The sequence below is a fragment of the Ailuropoda melanoleuca genome, chromosome 12, assembly GCF_002007445.2.
Source record: "Ailuropoda melanoleuca isolate Jingjing chromosome 12, ASM200744v2, whole genome shotgun sequence".
In the NCBI taxonomy this organism is placed as follows: Eukaryota; Metazoa; Chordata; class Mammalia; order Carnivora; family Ursidae; genus Ailuropoda; species Ailuropoda melanoleuca.
This window is the reverse complement of record NC_048229.1, coordinates 27785055-27808451: the sequence shown is the minus strand read 5'-3', so window position 1 is coordinate 27808451 and position 23397 is coordinate 27785055. Positions and strand designations below refer to the sequence as shown.

At 42.7% G+C, this 23397-nt stretch overlaps 1 protein-coding gene across 1 annotated transcript in view; it reads right to left on the bottom strand.

Moving 5' to 3' along the window:
* LOC105234925 (zinc finger protein 850) overlaps positions 1-23397 on the bottom strand; it is a 265552-nt gene that overhangs the window by 185621 nt on the left and 56534 nt on the right. The window contains 1 exon segment of the mRNA XM_034639071.1: positions 19438-19453. Within this exon segment, the coding sequence (XP_034494962.1) occupies positions 19438-19453 (16 nt within the window).

Below are 23397 nucleotides of genomic sequence, written 5' to 3'. Positions count from 1 at the left end.
CCTTTGAAACTCTTCATCTTCTGTGATATAGGCCTGGAACTCTGTCTGGAGCATATATTCTCAAAGTTTGAGATCAGTTACACACTTGTGAAATGTAGAAAATGAGACCCCATGCAAAAATCCAAATCAGAATGTGAATTTTTTAAAGGATTTTATGTATTTATTTATTTTAGAGAGGATGCATGTGCATGCAGCTGGAGTGGGGAGGGAGGGAGAGGGACAAGCAGACTCAGCTGTGAGCTCAAGTGGGCTCATTCCCACCACCCTGAGATCAGCAGCTGAGCCAAAACCAAGAGTCCAATGCTCAACCGACTGAGCCATCCAGGCACCCCAATATATCATACAGTTTCAACCAGAATATCAGTTTTACCAATGTCTTCAGTTCATTGTCATACACATTAACATTAGAGAAGTACGCGTCTATCTCACCTACACTCTTCCGTTATTCTGTTACTGTCTTCATGTCTGTAGTACTTATTTTGATACTGTGCCTCTGTAGTGGTATGCCTTAAATGAGGAAGCGTGCTGTTCATTTTCCAGATTCTTCTGGGCATGTGCTACCCAGTGACATCCATGTAAAGTTAAGGTGGATTTCTGAAACTTCTTTTAGGGTTGTCTCTGTGCAGTGGTCTGTGTGTTCTTCGATGAATTCGAAGTCACACAATCAGGGGTAAGCCTCATGCTCTAATGTTACTGATTTTTGCGAAGTATTCTTTTGAAGATGAAGAACCATACCACACTTTACACAGGTTACTGTGGATTCGTAGGTGAATTCATGAAAAAGTGTTAGAATGTTATGGAGTGGGTAATAAATGAACAAGAAGGATTATTGTGTCTGTTCTTGCTGTTAGAAGTTGTAATTTCCACAATATTCTTTATGTTCCCAGTCATCCATGATTTCTTTATTTTTTTTTAAGATTTTATTTATTTAAGAGAGAGAGAGAGAGAGAGACCAGGAGTGGGGGGAGGGGCAAAGGGAGAGCGAGAGGAATATGAGACCTTCTGCTGAACACAGCCCAGTGTTGGGCTCAGTCTCATGACCATGAGATCATGACCTGAACCAAAGGCAGGCGTTTAACTGAGTGAGCCATCCAGGTGCCACTGGCCAGGATTTATTTTATTCATTTATTTTCGGAATCTAAAACTATGGCTCTTGAATCAAATGTTGACATCATTTGCACACTTGTCAAATGTTGGAACTCAGACACCACCCAAAAATCCAAATTAGAATATGAATTTTAACAAGATCTTCCATTCATTGTCATACACAGTAACATTGGAGAAGTACACGTCTAGCTCACCGACACGCTTCCATTATTCTATACCTGTCTTCATGTCTATAGAACATTGTTTTGTTTTGGTAACTGTGGCTTTGTAGTACGCCTTAAATGAGGAAGTGTGCTGTTCATTTTCCAGATTCTTCTGGGTATGTGTTATCCTGTGACATCCATGTAAAGTTAGGGTGGATTTTGATCTTTGTGCAAAAATGGCATTGGAAATTTGATAGAGATTGCATTAATCTGTAGATCACTTTACGTTTTATTGACAGCTCAATAGTTTTAAGTATTCCAAGCTAGGTATGTTTCCATTTATTTCTTCTTTCGATTCCTGCACAATATTTTATAGTTTTCATCATTCCAGGTTTGAACTAGCATTTTATTTTGGAGGATGTCACTCTAAATATATTATGTCTCTGTTTTGGGAATTGTTTTTTGTTTTGTAGAAACAGAATTAATTTTTATACGTTGGGTTTGTGTTCTCCAACTTTGTAAAATTTGTACGAGTTTTAACAGGTTTATAACAATGAGGATTCCTCGGAGAGGAAAATGGTAGTGGAGGCTTATCACATCTCATGAGCGCCACTAGATAACTACCAAATTATCCTAAATACCCCAGAAATCAGCCTGAAGACTGACAGAACAAACTCCCCAAGTAAAAGGAGAGAAGAGGCCACATCAAAGATGGCGGATAGTTTGGAGACATGGTTTGAGGAGAGAAGGATTATACTGCTCTGGAGGGCAGGGAGTTGTGTTTGTACAGAAGGTGGCATGATCAGGGAGCTCACAGGGGAATGCTAAAGAAGGTTTCCCCAAAGCCATTGGCTTGGTAAAGGAGAGGGGCAGAATTTACTGGACATCACCAAATTCCTACTGAACAGAAACCTGACGAATGTAAAGAATGTGGCAAGACCTTTATATTATGCACAAACCTTACTCAACATCACAGAATTCATAGTGGAGAGAAACCTGACAAATGTAAAGAATGTCACAAGGCCTTTAACCAGGAATGACACCTTAATAAATATAGAATTCATACTGGAAAGGAACTTTACAAATATAGAAAATGAGAGTAAACTTAAGGATTGCTCACCCCTTACTCCATGTGAGAATTCCTATTGGAGGGTAACCATACAAATATAAAGAATATGTCCAACCAGGGCACCTGTGTGGCTCAGTTGGTTAAGCAACTGCCTTTGGCTCAGGTCGTGATCCCAAGGTTCTGGGACGGAGCCCCACATTGGGCTCCCTGCTCAGTCGAGAGCCTGCGTCTCCCTTTCCCTCTGCCCCTCCCCTTGCTTGTTCTCTCTCTCTCTCACTCAATTTCTCTGTCAAATAAATAAAATCTTAAAAAAAATTTCTCAAATTAGAAATTTAAAAATGAAGATATAAAGTCTAAATATATTCAATTTGAGAAGTCCTTTGAGGGTTCATTCTTTTTCTAACATCAAATTCTCTCTCCTGGTTCCAAAGTTCCTAATACATATATTTTTTAAGATTTTATTTATTTATAGGGGCGCCTGGATGGCTCAGTCATTAAGCGTCTGCCTTCAGCTCAGGGCGTGATCCCGGCGTTCTGGGATCGAGCCCCACATCAGGCTCCTCTGCTGGGAGCCTGCTGTTTCTTCTCCCACTCCACCTGTTTGTCTCTCTCTCACTGGCTGTCTTTCTCACTGGCTGTCTCTTTGTCAAATAAATAAATAAAATCTTTAAAAAAATTGTATTATTTGTCAGGGACAGAGAGAGCACAAGCAGAGGGAGAAACAGGTAGAGGGAGGAGCACACTCCCTGCTCAGCAGGGAGCCCAACTGGGGACTCGATCTCAGGACCCTAGGATCCTGAAATGAGCCAAAGGCAGACGCTTAACCAACTGAGGCACCCAGGTGTCCCTCTAATATATTTTTTTTAAGATTTTTTCTTTTTTTTTGAGAGCTAGCACAAGTCGGGGGGAGGGCAGGAGGAGAGTAGCCAACTCTCTCCTGAGCAAAGAGCCAACTTGGGACTCCATCCCCAGCCCCCAGGATCATGACCTGAGCTGAAAGCAGGCACTTAACTGACTGAGCCACCCAGGCAGCCTGTAAAGTCCCTAATTTTGATAAACCCAGGAGAGTCTTTATCCAACCATTACCGTTCAATAGTTATCACAATACGTAATTTGGGGCAACGTTCTATGTGTAATGAACTTAGGAGGGCCTTTTCCAAGGACTTGATCTTCAGTAATTATCGAGGTGTTTATAATGGAGACAGAACTTATGAATGTAGTAAATCTGGGGAAAAACATCAACAAGTATCAAATGTAGGTATTGAAAAATCGAATCTAAATAAACATCTGAGAATTCACAGCAAATAGCACTAAGACTATAGAACTTGTAGACACTGATCTGAATCCCAGTATTTATTACAGAGAATAAGCCAAAGTTACAACACTCAGCTCATTTAGAGTACAGCCTCCAAAATGCTGGGTTAGAGGCTCTGACCTCTGTGCAGTTGAAATAGGTGTATCACTTTTGATCTCCCCCAAATTTATTAGTAGGTTACTGTTGACCAGAAGCCTCGCTGAGAACATAAAAAGTATGATCAACCCATATTTTGAATGTTATAAGTAAAACCATGGAAACCACAGCTCTCAGATCACTATATCAGGGAAACAAGACTGGTTGTTGAATTTTTGTAATCTGTATTCTGGCCAAGGATCGTATAGTGATTTTGCAGTGGTTTCTTTGGACTATGTTTGAAGTTCATATATTTTAATTAAAGGAGCTGAATGTTTTTTCATGTGTTATCACTGATGTGTAATGAAGGACTTGTTATCCTTGCACCAACCTTTCTTTTTTTTAAGTCTAGACATTTTTTTTTTAAGATTTTATTTATTTATTTGACAGAGAGAGAGCACAAGCAGGGGGAGTGGGAGAGGGAGATGCAGGACTTGATCCCAAAACCCTGAGATCACAACCTGAGCCAAAGGCACCCCTCCTTGCACCAACTTTAACCTTCTCCAAATTAAATAAGGTTGTAGATAAATTGACTGTAGCGACAAAATACTGTTGAACCTTGAACACATGGTTTTCAACCCTGCATATCCACTTATGCGTATCTTTTACAGTACATATGTAAGTGTATTTTCTCTTCCTTATGACCTTCTTAGTAATATTTTCTTTCTTCTGTCTTATTTTAAAACCATATATAATACATATAACATAGAAAATATGTGTTAATTGACTGTTTATGTTTTGATGAGGTTTCTGGTCAGGCTACTAGGTTTCTGCTCAAGCTATGCTTGAGAGTGAAAAGTTACACATGGATTTCCAGCAGCTGGGGCGTTGAGAACCCAATGCCTGCATTGTTCCAGAGTGCCCTGTCCTTATGAATGTGGTGGGAACGCATCACAGGTATTCCCTTTTCCCAGCAGGCTTAATCCTCAAATGATTTGAGATGATTTCTTCCCAATTTATGTGCTGTCTCTTTTCTTCATTTTTGTAACTACTACGACTTTGTGATGGTTCTAATATAGATGAGACAGCAGTAGCGTTGAGAGTGTAGCTAACTTCCTTCTTGGTATTGCTGCCTTGGACTCCATGTGATATAAGCAGGCTTGCCTGCAGGAGGCATGAACTGATTCTGGCTCCTCCTGGTAGCAAATAAATGAGATTAACAGCCCTCAAAGTCACAAGCTAGTGTAACTTCCCTATGTGACAACCCCAGCAGCCCTTGTAAACAACACTCTCCACTCCCAGTGTATTTCCTTTGTGCACCCCATAGAGAGGACCCCCACAGAGTATATGATACTCCACTCATTTTGGTTAGAATTGTGCATTCTAGACTTCGCCCAGGAACTGCAAGGCACTCCAACCATGGACCCTAATAAAGGCATCTGCCCAGTTCCCGCCCTTCTTTCTGCCTGCACTCCTCCTTGACCCCCTCGTGTAGCCCTTTCAGGCATGTTAGGATCTAGGATCTGTGAGTAATAAACTTACCTATTTTAATTTCTTCTGTGTTCTTTTTAAAAATTCTTTTTTTGAATTCAGTTTAGTTAACATATTCCATATGATTAGTTTCAGAAGTAGAATTTAGTGATTCATCACTTGCATATAACACCCAGTATTCGTCATATCAAGTGCCCCCCTTAATGCCCATCACCCAGTTACCCCATGCCCCATCTCCATTCCCTCCAGCAACCCTCAGTTTGTTTCCTATACTTAAGAGTCTCTTATGGTTTACCTCCCTCTCTATTTTCATCTTATTTTATTTTTCCTTCCATTCCCCTCTGTTCATCTGTTTTGTTTCTTAAATTCCACATGTGTGAAATCATATGGTATTTGTCTTTCTCTGACAGACTTATTTTCCTTAGCCTAATACTACCCTCTAGTTCCATCCATGTTGTTAAAATGGCAAGATTCCATTCTTTTTGATGGCTGAGTCATATGGTATGTATGTATATATATTTCCATACATACCACATATTCTTTATCCATTCATCTATTGATGGGACACCTGGGCCCTTTCCATATTTTGGCTATTGGGGACATTGGGGTGCGTGTACCCCTTCAAATCACTGTTTGTATCCTTTAGATAAATACCCAGTGGTGCAATTGCTGGGTCAGACGGTATCTCTATCTTTAACTTTTTTTTTTAAAGATTTTATTTATTTATTCGACAGAGATAGAGACAGCCAGCGAGAGAGGGAACACAAGCAGGGGGAGTGGGAGAGGAAGAAGCAGGCTCATAGAGGAGGAGCCTGATGTGGGGCTCGATCCCATAAACACCGGGATCACGCCCTGAGCCGAAGGCAGACGCTTAACTGCTGTGCCACCCAGGCGCCCCTCTATCTTTAACTTTTTGAGGAACCTCCATACTGTTTTCCAGAGTGGCTGCACCAGCTTGCACACCCACCAACCGTGTAAGGGGGGGTTCCCATTTCTCCACAGCCTCGCCAACATCTGTTGTTTCCTGAGTTGTTAATTTTAGCCATTGTGACTGGTGTGAGATGGTATGTCACTGTGGTTGATGTGTATTTCCCTGTTGCCAAGTGATGTTGAGCACTTCCTCATGTGTCTGTTGGCCATGTGTATGTTTTCTTTGGAAAAATGTCTGTTCATGTCTTCTGCCCATTTCTTGATTGGAATATTTGTTTTTGGGGTGCTGAGCTTGAGAAGTTCTTTATAGATTTTAGATACTAGCCCTTCAACTGATAAGACATTTGCAAATATCTCCTCCCATTCCGTATGTGGCCTTTTAGTTTTGTTGCCTATTTCCTTTGCAGTGCAAAAGCTTTTGATCTTGATGAAGTCCCAATAGTTCATTTTTGCTTTTGTTTCTCTTGCCCTTGGAGAAGTGTCTGGCAAGAAGTTGCTGTGCCTGAGGTCTAAGAGGTTACTGTGCATGTTCTCCTCTAGGATTTTGATGGATTCCTGTCTCACATTTAGGTCTTTCATCCATTTTGAGTTTATTTTTGTGTATAAAGGTGTAAGAAATTGGTTCAGTTTCATTCTTCTACCTGTAGCTCTCCAATTTAGCCAACACCATTTGTTGAAGAGATTGCCTTTTTTCCATTGGATATTCCTTTCTGCTTTGATGAAGATTTGTTGCCACAGAGTTGAAGGTCCATTTCTGGGGTCTCTGTTCTGTTCCATTGATCCATGTGTCTGTTTTTGTGCCACTACCATACCAACTTGATGATTGTAGCTTTGCAATATAGCTTGAAGTCTGGAATCGTGATGCCTCCAGCTTTGGCTTTCTTTTTCAACAGTACTTTGTCTATTCAGGTCTTTTCTGCTGCCATACAAATTTTAGGATTGTTTGTGCCCATTGTCATGCACTGAAATATAGTTCTCAGACACCAATCTGAGTGGCCATGCAGGGGTGCCTTTGCAAGGGAGAGTAGCAGAGCTGAATTCTGCACATAGCTTTTATTATTTTTTTTTGTTATTTTTTTAATCAGAAAAGCAAGGAGCAAACGTATCAAAGCATGGGAAAAGAGTACAAAGATGTCAAACAGGCCTGCACCCTCCCCTATATGCAAGCAGGCAGGGAGGAAGTTATGAGATAAGGGAGGAGGGGAATGTTTGTGCTAGCAATCGCCAGGTGCAGGAAGGGAGGTTGAGGGTTACTTTCTTTCATGCTCTTAATCTATGCCCTACCCCAGGGGATCATGGGATCCTGTTCCTACTAGGCCATTGCATTCAATAGCCTGAGAACAGGAACCCTTCTGGTGTTTCATCTGCTTCCACAGTCACCACTTAGGGCTTACAATACATTTTCTAAGAATGACTCCACATGTTCCAGCTCTATGAAAAATGCTGATGGTATTTTGATAGGGATTGCACTGAATGTGTAGATTGCTGTAGGTAGCATAGACATTTTAACAATATTTGTTCTCCCAATCCATGGGCATGGAATGTTTTTCCATTTCTTTGTCTTCCTCAATTTCTTCCTTAAGTGAACTGTAGTTTTCAAAGTATAGGTCCTTTACCTCTATGGTTAGGTTTATTCCCAGGTATCTTATGTTTTTTGGTGCAGTTGTACATGGGATTGATTCCTTGATTTCTCTTCTGCCTCAGTGTTAGTGTATAGAAATGCAACTGACTTCTTTGCATTGATTTTGTATCCTGTGACTTTGCTGAATTCCTGTATCAGTTCTGGCATTTTTCCCCCCTGGAGTCGTTTGGGTTTTTTTAATATAAAATATCATGTCATCTGTGAAGAGTGAGAATTTGACTTCTTCTTTGCCATTTGGGATGCCTTTTATTTCTTTTTGTTGTCTGATTGCTGAGGCTAGGACTTCCAGTACTATATTGAACAACAGTGCTGAGAATGGACTTCCCTGTCGTGTTCCTGACCTTAGGGGGAAAGCTCTCAGTTTTTCCCCATTGAGGATGATATTTGTTGTGGGTTTTTCATAGTTGGCTTTTATGATATTGAGGTATGTTCCTTTTATCCCTACACTGCAGAGTTTTTCTCAGGAAAGGTGTTGTATTTTGTCTAATGCTTTTTCTGTATCAATTGAGAAGATCGTGTGTTTCTTTTCCTTTCTTTTATTAATGTGGTGTATCACGTTGATTGATTTGCTGATGTTGAACGACCCTTGTAGCCCAGGAATAATTCCCACTTGGTTGTGGTGAACAATCCTTTGAATCTACTGTTGGATCCTACTAGCTAGTATTTTGGTGAGAATTTTTGCATCCATGTTCATCAGGGATATTGGCCTGTAATTCTCCTTTTTAGTGGGGATCTTTACCTCATCTTGGGATCAGGGTAATGCTGGTCTCATAGAATGGATTTGGAAGTTTTCCTTCCATTTCCATTTTTCGAAACAGCTTTGGAAGAATAGATATTAATTCTTCTTGAAATGTTTGGTAGAATTCTGCTGGGAGGCCATCTGACCCTGGACTCTTGTTTTCTGGGAGACTGTTGACTACTGCTTCAGTTTCTTTGCTGGTTTTGGGTCCGTTCAGGTTTTCTATTTATTCCTATTTCAGTTTTGGTAGTTTATAGTTTCTAGGAATGCATCCGTTTCTTCCAGATTATCTGATGGGTTGGCATATAGTTGCTCATAATATTCCCTTACAGTTGTTTGTGTTTCTTCAGTGCTGGTTGTGATCTCTCCTTTTTCAGTCCTGATTTTATTTATTTGGGTCCTTTCTCTTTTCTTTTTGATCAGCCTGGCTAGGGGTTGATCTGTTCTACTGTTATTTTGATTTCTATTTCATTGTTTTGTGCTCTAATCTTTATTATTTCTCTCCTTCTGCTGTATTTAGGCTTTATCTGCCTTTTCCAGCTCCTTTAGGCATAAGGTTAGGTTGTGTATTTGAGACTTCTTGTTTCTTGAGAAAGTCTTGTATTGCTATATACTTCCCTCTTAGGACTGCCTTTGCTGCATCCCAAGGTTCTGAACTATTGTGTTCTCATTTTCATTTGCTTCCATATATATATATATATATATATATATATATATATAATTTTAACTCTTCTTTCATTTCCCAGTTGACCCATTCATTCTTTAGTAGTCTGCTCTTTAACTTCCAAGTATTTGAGTTCCCTCCTAATTTCCTCTTGTGATTGCACTCAAATTTTAAAGCATTTCAGTCTGAAAATATGAATGGTATATTCTCAGTCTTTTGGTACCAGTTGAGACCTGATTTGTGACCCAGGATGTGATCTATTCTGGAGAATGTTCCATATGCACTAGAGAAGTATGTGTATTCTGTTGCTTTGGGATGGAATGTTCTGAATATATCTGTGAAGTCCATCTGGTCCGGCGTGTCATTAAAGCCCTAGTTTCCTTGTTGATCTTCTGCTTAGATGATCTGTCCACTGTGGTGAGTGGGGTGTTAAAGTCCCCTACTATTATTGTATTGTTATTGATGTGTTTCTTCAATGTTGTTATTAATTGGTTTATACAATTGGCTGCCCCTAAGTTAGGGGCATAATATGTATAATTGTTAGATTTTCTTGTTGCATACACCCTTTAATTATGATATAGTGTCCTTCTTCATCTATTATTACAGTCTTTTGTTTAAAATCTAGTTTGATAATAAGGATAGCTACTCCAGCTTTCTATTGATATCCATTGGCATGATAAATGGTTCTCCACCCCCTCACTTTCAATCTGGATGTGTTTGGCTCTAACATGACTCTCTTGTAAACAGCATATCAATGGGTCTTGTTTTTTAATCCAATGTGATATCCTTTGCCTTCTGACTGAAGCATTTAGTCCATTCCCATTCAGAGTAATTATTGAAGGATATGAATTTAGTGCCACTGTATTACCTGTAAAGTCAGTGTTTTGTAGATTATCTTTGTTCCTTTCTGGTCTTTATTACTTTTGGATTCTGTCTTCACTCAAAGGATCCCCTGTAATATTTCTTCAGGGTTGGTTTAGTATTCACAAATTTTTTGTTGTTGTTGTTCTGGAAATTCTTTATCTTTCCTTCTATTCTGAATGACCACCTAGCTGGATAATGTATCTTGGCTGCATATTTTTCCCATTCGGCACACTGATTTTATCAGGCCACTCCTTTCTGCTCTGCCAGGTCTCTGTGGGCACATCTGCTGCCAGCCTTACATTACCCCTGCAGGTTAAAGACCTCTTGTCCTGAGCTGCTTTCAGGACTTTTCTCCTTATCTCTGAAATTTGAAAGCTTCACTATTATATGTCGAGGTGTTGACCTATTTGGATTGATTTTGAGGGGGCTTCTCTGACTCCTGGAATTGAATGCCTGTTTCCTTCCCCAGATTAGGGAGATTCTCAGCTATAATTTGTTCAAATAAACCTTCTACCTTCTCTCTCTTCATCTTCTGGGACCCCTATTATCCGGATATTATTTTTGCTTTATTGAATCGCTGATTTCTCGAAGTCTCCCTTTGTGAAACTGTAGTTGTAGCTCTTATTTTCACCTTCTTTATTTTCCATCATTTTGTCTTCTGTATCATTGACTCTCTTCTGCTTCATTTATCTTCACTGTTAGAGACTCCATTTTTTTACTGCATCTCAGTATAGCATTTTAAATTTCAGCCTGATTGGATTTTAGCTCTTTTCTTTCTTTCTTTCTTTCTTTTTTTAAGATTGTATTTATTTATTTGCCAGAGAGAGCCAGAGAGCCCAAGCAGGGCAAACAGTAGAAGAGACGGAGAAGCAGGTTCCCCACTGAGCAGGGAGCCCCATGTGGGGCTTGATCCTAGGACCGTGGGATCATGACCTGAGCCAAAGGCAGACGCTTACCCATCTGAGCCATCCAGGCACCCCTCTTTTATTTCTAGTATGGGATTCTCTAGTGTCTCCTGTGCTTTTCTCAGGCCCAGCTAGTATCTTTATAATCATTGTTTTAAATTCTAGTTCAGACATCTTACCTTATATCCATATTGATTAAATCTGTGGCAGTGAGTACTACCTCCTGTTCTTACTTTTGTGGTGAATTTCTCCATCTCATCATTATGCCCAGAAAAGAACAGAAGAACGAGGGAGAAAATACAACATTAACAACAACAGAAAGAAATAACAAAACAAAGCAGAAGAAAACAAAAAAAAATCAAACGAGAAACAAAACAAAACAAAATTCTAGATCCTGGGTGTATTTTGGTCTGCTTGTTAAAAGAAACTAGATCCCAAAATAGGAAAGAAAGAAAAAGTTATATATATACAAAAATAAGGCAATATAAGATAAAATACGATGAACAGAAACCAAAAATAAAAAAAACATATAGGGGCACCTGGGTGGCTCAGTCGTTAAACATCTGCCTTTGGCTCAGGGCGTGATCCCGGGGTCCTGGGATCAGGCCCCACATCTGGCTCCCTGCTCTGCTGCGAGCCTGCTTCTTCCTCTCTCACTCCCCCTGCTTGTGTTCCCTCTCTCGCTGGCTGTCTCCTGTCAAATAAATTAAATCTTAAAAAAAAAAAACACATATATAGACCATATATATAAAATAAAAATCAAAAAATTAATGAGAATTGAAAAAATAAATTTAAAAAATAAAACAAAGACTACAGAAGAATTAAAAAAAAAAAAACTGCTGCTATACACTGTTTTCCCCAACGGCTGACGTTTTGCAGATCTCTATCTGGGTAAACTTGGGTTAGCTGTTTGTTCCTGCTGATCTTCTGGGGGAGGGGCCTGTCGCATGGACTCTCAGGGCCCTTGTCCTCGTGGAATTGCTCTTCCCTTTCAGGGGTACAAGCTCAGTGTATTCATTCCAGGTTCCACTGTGTGGCAGTGTTGTGCTCCCTGAAGGCTTTCAGCACTGCTGGGGGGGTGGGGATGAAAATGGTGGCACCCCGTTCTCTAGCCCTGTAGCTGAAAGGTTGCACCCCTCTCCCTTCAGTAAACCCTCACAGAAAAGCAGTCAGTCACTTTTGTCTCCCTGGTTTCCATCCGAACTCTGTGTCCACTCAGCCTGTGACCCAGTGTTTTTATCTCCAGCAAGCGGCTGAGTTTCAAGTTGCCAAATCTTACTCCCGTGATGCGGACCTACGCTCCTCCTCCTGGAGAAGGGACGGAGGGCTCACTGCGCTTCTGCGGGGCACCTGCCTGGAGAGCAGCAGTGGGACCGTGCAGCAGTTCCCAGTGTAGGGCAACACCAAGATTTAAAAACAGCACCTAGACTGTTTTCAGCCAGCTTCCCTGCTCTGATGCCCATGAACTCTGCCTCACTCATGCACCCCCATTCTTCTTGTGACCCCGGGGATCCTGTCCCACCTGGGATTCCACCTGCTCTGCCATCTGAGCACCTTTAAGCCGGGAGGTCCTCCAGCAGAGCAGAGTTCTAAAAGTTCTGCTATTCTCCACTGCTTGTAATACTTTGCATAGTCTCCTTAAGCTCGCTACCTCCCCCGCCTAGCATCAGCTATATCGGCCCTGATTCAGGTCTCTGTCCCTCCTATGTTCCAAGAAGCGGTTGCTTTTCTATTTGTAGAATTGTAGCATTTCCTTTCTCAGATCGCCAGTTGAGTTTGCAGGTATTCAGAAGGCTAACTAGCTGAATTCCAGGGACCAAATTTAGGGTCCCGCACTCCTCTGTCATTTCACTTCTCCCATTCTTTCCTTCATTTTTGATAAATGATATCATCCAAGTTGTTCACAATCCTGTGACAGTTTCATCAGGTGAAAACCTGGAGACTTCATGAGTCACGGGTTGTTTTGATATTTCTTTGAAGTGAACAAACCTGGGACAGGGCGGAGTGTGTAACGGCTTTTCTATACTTAGGAAGGTAACAGTGTTCCATTAGGAGCAATGTTATTGCCGGGAGTAAGAGATGAGAAACATCCGGACTGAAGTACTGGCATGGGTTCCGTATATGGAGACAGCATACCTGTCCGAGGCAGTGCCACTGACTCCGAACTTAGGAGGATAAATTCTATTTGTTTTTTTTCCAAGTCATCATCAGTTCTTCTGTGTCTCCTCCTCGGCACTGCCAGCAACGTATGCACCAAATACCCCCCGCCCCCATATCCATCGCTCTTGTAGGTTCTCCTGAGTAATTTGGATTTTTTTTTTTGATCAATGAGAAATGATCTTTAAGAAGATCACTGAAAGCCATAGTCAAGATTTAAATATGGGAGACCTGGGTGGCTCCATTGTTAAACATCTGCCTTTGGCTCAGGTCATGATCCCAGGGTCCCTGCTTAGCGGGAAGCCTACTTCTCTCTCTTTCCCACCGTCCCCGCTTGTGTTCCCTCTCTTGCTGTCTCTGTCTCTCAAATAAATAAATTGGAAAAAAAAATTGAAAAAAAAAGATTTAAATACAACATTGCCATCAGTTCATTGAGGTAAGAGCAAGGAGGGGCAGTCGGCCACAGGTTTAATCTGGGCATTTGACCATGAGGAGTTAGGAAGGCAGGTAACTCATGGTGATGGTGTCCTTACAGAGGAAGATAAGACCTTCTGGATGCAAATATAAAAACCTCTTGAAATGCGGGGAAGGAAATGGCAGGGAGTCTCTTTCCGTCACTGCAAGGGCCTCGGAAGCTACGTGTGATGAGCAAATAGGACAGAGACGGAGATCTGGGAGATGTGGGTCAGAGATGTCAGATCCTATGTTCGTGATCTCATAAATTCCTGTGTTGTACTGAGGACGGATGCTGTTGGATGACCAAGCTTACTGTACTTTTCAGTCCAAAACCCACGGCAGGGATGGAGAGGGCTCTCTGGATGATGCAAACATTGTGGGCACAGCTTTCAAATATCATGGGGCAGAGTGGCCGTCCAGCCTTCTGGACATGGGCGCCATCAGCAAGGTGTGTGCCGTGCATCCGCAAAGCACTGGAATGGTAGGGATGTAACCCCAGTGTTGGAGGACATGGCAGTGAAGCTGATCCATGGCTGGCAGGAAACTCGGCTCTGCTGGAGCCCCGTGATGGGGTTACTCTCAGATCTACACGAGGCACTGCTTAGCTGGGGGGCAGTTTGCCGGTCAGAGGCAGTGAGCATTTCTGCCTCGAACAGTCCACCTAATTGTTAAGGGAGATGTTCCTATCTTCATCCAGAGCCAGTACTGCCTTTGTACCCATCCTGTGAGGAGCAGGAAGGAGGATTCTGTAAGTCATGGAAACTGATTCCATGAAGTTGGGTAGCAGGTATGCGGGCATTTAACATGGTAAAGTGAAGTATAATGGTGCATTTTGGGGTAGCTGTTATTTTGTGTTCAGCTGTACTATGGAAAGGCCGATGTGTTAGTTAGGGCGAGCACCTGGGTAGCTCAGTCGGTCAAGTGTCTACCTTCAGCTCAGGTCATGATGCCAGGGTCCTGGGATCGAGTCCTACATGGGGCTCACTGCTCAGCGGGGAGCCTGCTTCTCCCCCTGCTTGAGCTCTCTTTCTCTGACAAATGAATACAATTTTTTTTTTAAAGATTTTATTTTTAACACCATTGTAGAGGCATTAAAATATCATATATTGATGAGAGAGTATACATGGTACAGGAAAACTGTCATTTACTTATAAAATCAAACATTTTTCTTTCCTCTTAAAAACATGTAAATGCAGCAATGAACACTCCCTGAACTTTTCTTCCTTTCTGTATTTTTACATTCATTCATATTTCACTCATCCAGAATACAAATGTTTCTTTCAATCAATGGGGAAACAGAAGATGAGGCCGATAGTTGGGGCGTGGTGTCTACCTCCTCATGGTTATTACAGGACACCTAGTGCCCAGCCTGCGGGGTATTATGGGGGTGACGTCACATCGTATGTGCAACACGGTGCACCATAACTTCCCGGTGAACAGAAAATCAGTGCTCAATCAACATCGCCGTAACCAACGTATGCATGTTGCTTTCCAAATAGAGACTTGCTCCGACATGAGCGCTCACTAGCCTTCTTTCTGTAAACTTTAAAGTGCTGTGAAAGCATGTGGTCCTTCAGGATGGCGATGGTGGTCTTTGCTGGGAACTGACAGTAAACTCACAACAGTGAGAAGTAAATAGTAAACTCTTTCCTGGGAACTCACCGGGAGTTGTTTGTGTTGACATAAGATGGCGGGTGTGGGGGGCTCAGGTGTGCTGTGCCTGCTTTCTCTAGTGTGGCCACTAACCGTGGGTCTCCGGAAGCAGCGTCCCCACTAAGAAGGAACTCGTGACAGATGCCAATTCTCAGACCCCGCTACAAACCTGCAGAATCACCATTTCTTCTATGGAACCTGGACACCAAATGACTTCTATGCACATTTAAACTTGAAAGCACATCATTGCTTATCAGCCTGGGTTTACAATCAAGGGTGAGTTTTCAGAACCACCATCACCTGCGCCCTCGGCCAGAGTCTGTCTATTGGTCAGGGCGAGAGCATCAGTGCTGCTTTAACTCTGTGCTCCAGGTGCTTCTCAGGTAGACCAGGGTGAAGCACAAGGAGTCACGGATACATTTGTGAGAGCTGCTTTCAGTTGAAGAGAAGATACCAGAGTGTTCAGCCTTCCCTTGGAAGGGGCAGGTCAGTGCAACCCACGTTCCCCATGTTGTGGCAGGATCTGTGGCTGTGGGAGGGGAGGACATCTGAAACCAGGATAGAGAAACTCACACAAGTGTCCATGTAGGAGCTCCTTTTCTCTGAATCTTCCCTGTGACAAAGGACAGGGTGGCCTTTTGTGCATTTCAATATCCTTCTGCCTCTGAGCTGATGATAGCAGGTGAAGAGGCTGTGCTGAGGCCTTTAAAGGCTTCCAGGTGTGATTTCTCTATATAATCTCACCCGAGAAAGAAACCTGTAACAGAAGGGAAAGGAAGAAATGGCTGCCTCTCAGGTAAATCTTGTCTTGACCTAGCTCAGGGCAGTGTTTTCATTTTTTACTGAAATGTCATGTATTCAGAATTTGCACATGTTTACTTCTCTACCTCTGGTGGAACTGCCTGCCAGATTTATTTTGGACCACGATTTATTCTTTTAATGATGGTCAAAGTCAGCCCTTTAGCATATTTCTCTTACATCCCTGGGGCATCTCTCCATTCTCTCCAACTGGGTTTTCTACGTGGCATGAGTTCCTACTGTGAATTCATCACCTGCAACTATTGAAAATGTTCCCTTTGTTGACAGATCAATATGGGGAGGAGTTGAAACCCAAGATTCTCACTGGAGATGGGTCAGGTTTCAGGACCCCAGCGAAGGAGGAGAAGCCATATTATTGAGGTCCTGTCTCGGTGAAGCCTGAGTCTGCGTAAACTAGATGACCGTGAACAAACCACATGGTTATTGGGCTCAGAATAAGCCAAAGGCCTGAAACAGCCTTGCTGTCTAGCTTGCTTCAAAGAAAGACTTACTATTTGAAATACATTAAAGATATAGGACATGGGAGCAATCTGTGGCTTGAAATTTCATAAAAATACTATATTTTCACAATTGGAATCATGTTATGATTTGCCCCCTTTTTTTGGTAAACAATATCACAGCAGTGATGAATCCTTCTACGTGCTTCAGGCCACTGATATTTGCCTCGTTAGCGCTGATGTTAAGTATATTCACTTGGTTCAGGGTTTCTCTGCTGGATGCCCCCAGAAAATGAAGGCTCTAACCTTTCTTTACTGGAGATCCTGGTCTTTGCCAATAAAGGTTCTAAATTAGTCAGTTTCCATTTTATTCTGCACAGTAGCACAGATATTCTCTCCTTTATTACTTTTTAAAAATTTCAGCAAAAGGAAACAAGTATCCTATAATTACTGTATGTTCGTGTGTCTTAAAATTCTGTAGTATAACTCCGAACAAATGACAAATGACAAGATTTCAAGGAAATAATCAGGCATTTGTTGGTATTAAGAAGGAACTATTCATGGTGTTTTATCATGACGTGAACCTTCTCCTTCCCCGAAGTTACCTGTAACATTCACTCTACATTCGTGGTAATTCTAGAAACTTAAGTGGCATAGAATTGTTGCCCACATCCTAAAAAAAGCTATCTGTTCCTTATTTCTGATTCAGTAGTACTTGGAAGTGGAGTTAAGGAGGTGAACATTGAAAATGCTTCCGACGTATTCTAAGGAGGCCATCAGGAAAGAGTGTTTGGAGAAATAATATTCTATATTCTTCTCTCCCGTGCTCTCTCCTCTACTGAGCGTAGTGCTGGATTTGAAATCGAGGATTCTCCAGCAAGAGTCATGTTTCTTTTTCTTATAAACAGGGCTTGCTGTCTCTAATCTGAATCTGGTCAACTTCCTTGGAAAAGGGAAGAAGCCTGGGATGTGAAGAGAAAGGAGACAGTAGACACACACGAGGTAGGTGGGAATGAATGAAGCAGATGATACAGGTAGGGGGCAAAGATCGCAGGAGAAAACTCAACCTTAAAATGTGATTTGGGAAGCTCTGCTTGAATGCAATGATTCTGGAAGCCTAGGTTTAATTTTCTGGTGGTGACAGAGGAACATCTTCTGTCTTCTTATTCTTCACATGCTCCTATATCCTCTAAGGACTTAACCTTCGTTCTAGTGTCTTCCATGGCAGTCACAGTAAGAACTGAAAGCTTCCCCATGGCCACTGAGGGTCTATGTGAACTGATTGCTGTTCCATTGCTAGTGGAGGCATGTGAAAATCTGTACACACAGGGAGATTCTCAGAGGAGGCCCCCATGTGATTTATTCCTTTTCGATTTTTTTTTAAAGATTTTATTTATTTATTCGAAAGAGATAGAGACAGTCAGCGAGAGAGGGAACACAAGCAGGGGCAGTGGGAGAGGAAGAAGCAGGCTCATAGCGGAGGAGCCTGATGTGGGGCTCGATCCCATAACGCCGGGATCATGCTCTGAGCCGAAGGCAGACGCCTAACCGCTGTGCCACCCAGGCGCCCCTCCTTTTCGATTTTTGAGTGCACTTATCTCGTGGAGACAGAAACAGTCTGGTACAACATCAGGAATGTGGGGTAGACTGACCCTCCCCTATCAAATCTTACGCCAACCAGCCCTACCCATGGAGGCTTCCCCATTGACCAGACTCTGTGCTCCGTCCTCAGTAATGCACGTGGGAGCTTCAGTGTTTACATGGGGCTCACAGGAGAGTAAGTTGGGCCCCTTCATTAAGACCTAATTGATGCTCAGCCCCATCAAGGACAAAGTGCCGGAGTCCTTGGGGATAGGACCCTGGAGATGGCAGTTGTAAAATCTACACAGCAGATTCCAACATAAAGCCAAAGCTGAGAATGGTTTTTCTAAACATTGCTTGTCAAAATGTCATGTATAGACAAGGGCGCTCGGCTGGCTCAGTTGGTAGGATATGCGACTCTTGATTGTGGGGTCATGAGTTCGGGCCCCACGCTGGGTATAGAGAATGCTTAACTGAGTCAACTTAAAAAAATTTCATGTGTATACAGGTCACTTGAGGTTTACATTAAAGACAGATCTGGAGCCCCATGCTCAGATATCATGATTCCCTAGGTGTGGATGAAGCCCATGAATTTGTATTTTTAACAGCCATTGAGGTTGCTGTCCCTGGAATTCATTTCCAGTAACACTAAGCTAGAGACAGCAGAAGAGCACACCTGAGTCCCTTCTATGCAACCATCCCTCTCTCAACACAAATACTGCCATTGCCAGTGAAAACTAACAGTTTCTGGAAGGACGACATTCTCTGCTCATCCCCTGCAAGTTGGGAAAGGACTAGACAAGGCAGTGGTGTCTGAGCACAGCTGTTTGGGGTAAACGGCATCTACTCATGCATCAAAGGAATGTTCACTAAGCATCTAATACATGCTCCAGCTATGTGAGGAGGCCCTGAGTCCAGAGCACTGTGGTGGATCTTACAGATATTCGAGTTCATCTTTCTATAGCCCTGGGAATTGGATACTCTATGTTCATTTTTTCCAGGAGGATTTGGATGCTGGGTGTGCCTCCCTGGGAATAGAGATTGTCTTCTTTTTCATGACCAATAATCTTAAAAATAATCTTCTATGTGATGGCACATATATAGAGAGCAGACTGGGAGAGAGAGAGGAAAAGTGGGTGAGAGGCTCTGAGGGAAATCTGAAGGGTCAATCATTTCTACTTACGTATTTGGTTAACTTTAATGCATGAACTATCCCTGGACATCCCAGGAATGGAAGGTGGGGTACTCTGTGTTATCTCGGAAGTGCTGTTTTAACCAGAAAGGTGAAACTGACTCACCGAATTGTAAATACTTTATTCTCCTTTATTTGAGTCTGAACCTCAGCAAAGTGCCAACTTGGGCCACCTAAGAAGATGGACTTGCCAGGAACCCTGTTCTGAGCTGTTCTAAGGGAGGTGCAGGGACTGGCAGTGGAGCCAGGGAGGGCAATTTTGTGGTCTGAGCTCATTTTTGACAGGAGCTGAACTGAAAATCGTTCTTTGGCTCTGCAAGCCACACTGGGGCAGAGGGACTATTTTCAGTGGAAATTCTGGGGTACCTGAGCTCTGTGCCCACTGTGTGAGGCCCAAAGCATGAAACAGGAATCCAGGGCATCAAAAGGGCTGCTGGACAGGTGAGACTGATGGGTACCTTATGTGTTCATATGGCACAGGGTGATTCCGGATGACCTTCCCTGTTCCCCATCTGCTTTGGGGTCCTCTGAATTGTGGCAGGTGCTGGACTCAGGACTTTGAGGGGTTCACCTGCTCTTTGTGAGCATCGCGTGGTTTCGGCAACAGGAAAGGCAGAAACGGGAGAAAGCATCAGCAACTCTGGGTGTGACAACAATGTTGGTCAGAGGGAGGACTGGTCTGTCCTTAGACTCTGGTTCCAGCTTGCCTGAACTGTGAACCCAAGCTCGTGGGCTTGGTTGAGATAGGATTCAGGTGTTGCGCTCTGCAGACCCGAGCTGGTGAAGGGAGGAACACACGACTGCACGTCTTGGCCCCGAGACGGTGGTACGCACCGTGAGTCCTCTGTTCACGTGCACATCACTTCGTGGGAAACTTTCTGCGCAGGTGCTGTCGGGAGCCATTACCAAGAGAAGTCTGGGCAAGTGAGGGCAGAGTGCTGACGGTTTCTTGTGCACACGTGTGAAGATGAGTGAGGGGAGGCAAGGAAAGAGGAAAGATGTCACACGGAGTCCTGAGCCCACATTGCAATCAGGTGAGATATTTAGGCTAGATGAGAAGAGTGCTCAAACTGAAAGGTGGTACTGAGTGGTGTTAAAAGTTACATTGATCCATTAGTCTATTCGAATGGTTAGGCACGTTCCATCTGTAGGAGGTGGCGATGAGGTTTTTTTTTTTTTTTTAAAGATTTTATTTATTCGACAGAGATAGAGACAGCCAGCAAGAGAGGGAACACAAGCAGGGGGAGTGGGAGAGGAAGAAGCAGGCTCATAGCGGAGGAGCCTGATGTGGGGCTTGATCCCAGAATGCCGGGATCACACCCTGAGCCGAAGGCAGATGCTTAACCGCTGTGCCACCCAGGCGCCCTGCAATGAGGTTTTTAAAGAGGATATGGAAGCAAAGCAAGGGGAGTGTTTCACTGGATATACCCTAAGCAGTTGCCTTGTTTGTTCCTAAGTTCGTTTTCTCCCACTGCAGTGTATTGGCTGTGAATCAAGATACGGTTTCCTTACAGACGCTACTGAGCTGCATCAGGCTACGGCTTCCCTGCTTAACAGTGGAAACACAGTAGTATGTGTTTGAATTGTTTTAATCGATTTGCAAGTGTAGTTCAGCAATTGTCCACTCAGTGTAAGAATGCGGTCATGACGGTACAACAATCTCGTGTCCCAGAGCCACACCGTTAAGTCACCTGTGTACAGATCAATGATCCATCTCTCACGATGTGTGTCATAGCAGGAGACAGAGACATTTAACTATGAAAGTATACAAAGAAGGGGGTGTGTCACCAAGGGTGCCGTATTTACAGTGACCATGGGGTGTGCTGTGTTTCAGGAATGCAGCACGTCCATTACTATAGGTGTGAGACCACCACCTCCTATAGCATTAGTTAAGGAATTTGATGGTATAAGACAATATTTATGTAATCACTGAACTAGGTGCAAAATGTTTTAGTGCCTGTGTCATACAATTCCAAAGGGCTCTACACAGGCACTTGGCAATGGCAAGAGGAAGTTACACTTCAAACGGATGAGCTGGTAGGTCTGAAGATGAAACTACTAGTGACTGGGGGCAATTAATGAGGATTACTTATTTAAATATTTTCTAAGTTTATTTTGTATAGTCTTTATTTTACAATTAAAATTATACCTAGGTGTGGATGTTTTCTAACTCTGACCAATTTTCACACATTTAGGAGCTAAAAAAGAACACTGCTGTTTCTGTCTGCATCTCAGTGGGCTTGGCTGGATTTTTTCTGCAGGTTTTAGGGGGGAACTTACTCCAGTACTGATGTGTGGTTGTGGAATATCGGTGAGGTTTGGTGGGGTGAGGTCCAGAGCCCATGACCAAGAAAGAACTCTTGAGATGTCTTTGGTGCAAAAGGTGGTTTTATTAAAGCACAGGGACAGGATCCGTGGGCAGAGAGAGCTGCTGCCCCAGGTTGTGAGGGCTGGCTGATTATACACTTGTTGGGAAAAAGGTTTTCAAAAGGATTTTCATATGTTAAAAGACGACTCACAGTAAACAAGAGCTTTTGCCATTGTAAAGTTAAGGTTGTCTTTCCCTCTAGCAAGACAGTTGGGAGCTTCCTGGAAGAATATCACACATATCCTGCCCAGGAATATGGGGAGACGGGGGTGGGGGGCAGATGCAGGTGTCACCTTGCTCTTTGTCCTGAGCTAGCCTTCTGCTCCCTCATCATTTCCCCCCATCAGAATCTTTAAGGTTGTTGAAGGTGGAAGGTCTCATCCTCTGTAACGTCTTCCTGCTGAACAGGGGCATAGGGATGTCCCTACCTATAGGTCAACACTGGTCAGTTGGGGAATATACAGGTGAGTTATGAAAGAAGAGACAGCTGAATCCACCATGGAGAACATAGATGAACCTTCTTGAGTAGAAAGGATCACCTGTCAGCTGGAAGTTATGGCAGTGAAGGAATCTTACAGTAGGCAGGGAGACACCAGAAGTAACAAAATAAGGTTAACATTGTAATGAGAAGTCTGAATAAAGGACCTTTTGAATTTGACCTTTGATAATTTCCTTCCAGTCCAGGAGTTTAAAGGAGAGCGCATTTAAACCACCAGTCTGAGTATTCATGTCAGGTAGAATCTGGGAAACGTTTCTGTGGCCATCTGGAAGGTACACACACATTCTGTTTTTATGATAGCTCAAGGTCTACTTTGTGCAACAGTTAAACCATCTAATGCATTTTATTTTGTAAAACTGCTTTGCATATTTGTATTACTTTAGTACTTAATAGAGAAATGTTATTTTGAGTGTCATTTAGGGCTTTGACCATGTACTTATTAAGAGCTCCCATATACCAAACATTCTCTAGCCTCAAAGAGGGAGTCAAGATGGATGCTAGGTGGACATACCAATGTGAGACCGAACGTGTCCATCATGGTTTTAAATTTGGAAGGTTGGCTGGATTGGTAACGGTTTTAATAATGCATCTGGGCAAAACCCAGAGTATAGCAGCCTATCCAGCCTGGGGGAAGCCACGGCCACAAATTAAGAGTCACATAGCCACTGGCTCCCAGACAGGGGCCAGCATCTAATACTGGGCCTCCTTGAAGTGCAGTCAGGATTCTCAAGGGCTATTCAGTTTTGAAGGGCCAGCCTTTGAATTTGTGTAATTATTTTGGGCCCATAGTTGGGGAGTTAATGGCTTGATAATAATTCCCTTTTTCTTCAAATTGCTCCATGGGCATAGAGGACTAGGAAGTCATATTTGGAGTCAATATAAATATTAATTTTTAAGGCTTTTGTCAATTGCAAAGCACAGATGGGCATTATTAACTCTAAGACCTATTTGCTGACAGGGCTTTGTCCTCAACAGTCTAAGACTGACTATAGCACACCCAGTTTTTCTTACCCCCTTTCCATGAAACTACTGCCCTCAGTAAACCAGCTGTCATTTGCATTTTTAATAGAGGTGTCTTTTCAATCTGGTCGACTAAAATAAGATCCATAACCTCTGAACAGTTATGCTCTTTAGAAGTACGATGGTCAGGTCCAGACATAAGGGGAGCTAGGTTTAAAGTACGACAGGTTTAAGTACTAGTTCAGGCATTATCTATAAGCATTACTGGGTGTTTAATAAGTCAGCTTCCCATCATCCATGGGTGGCTTTTGGCTGTGAAGTCATTACAGTC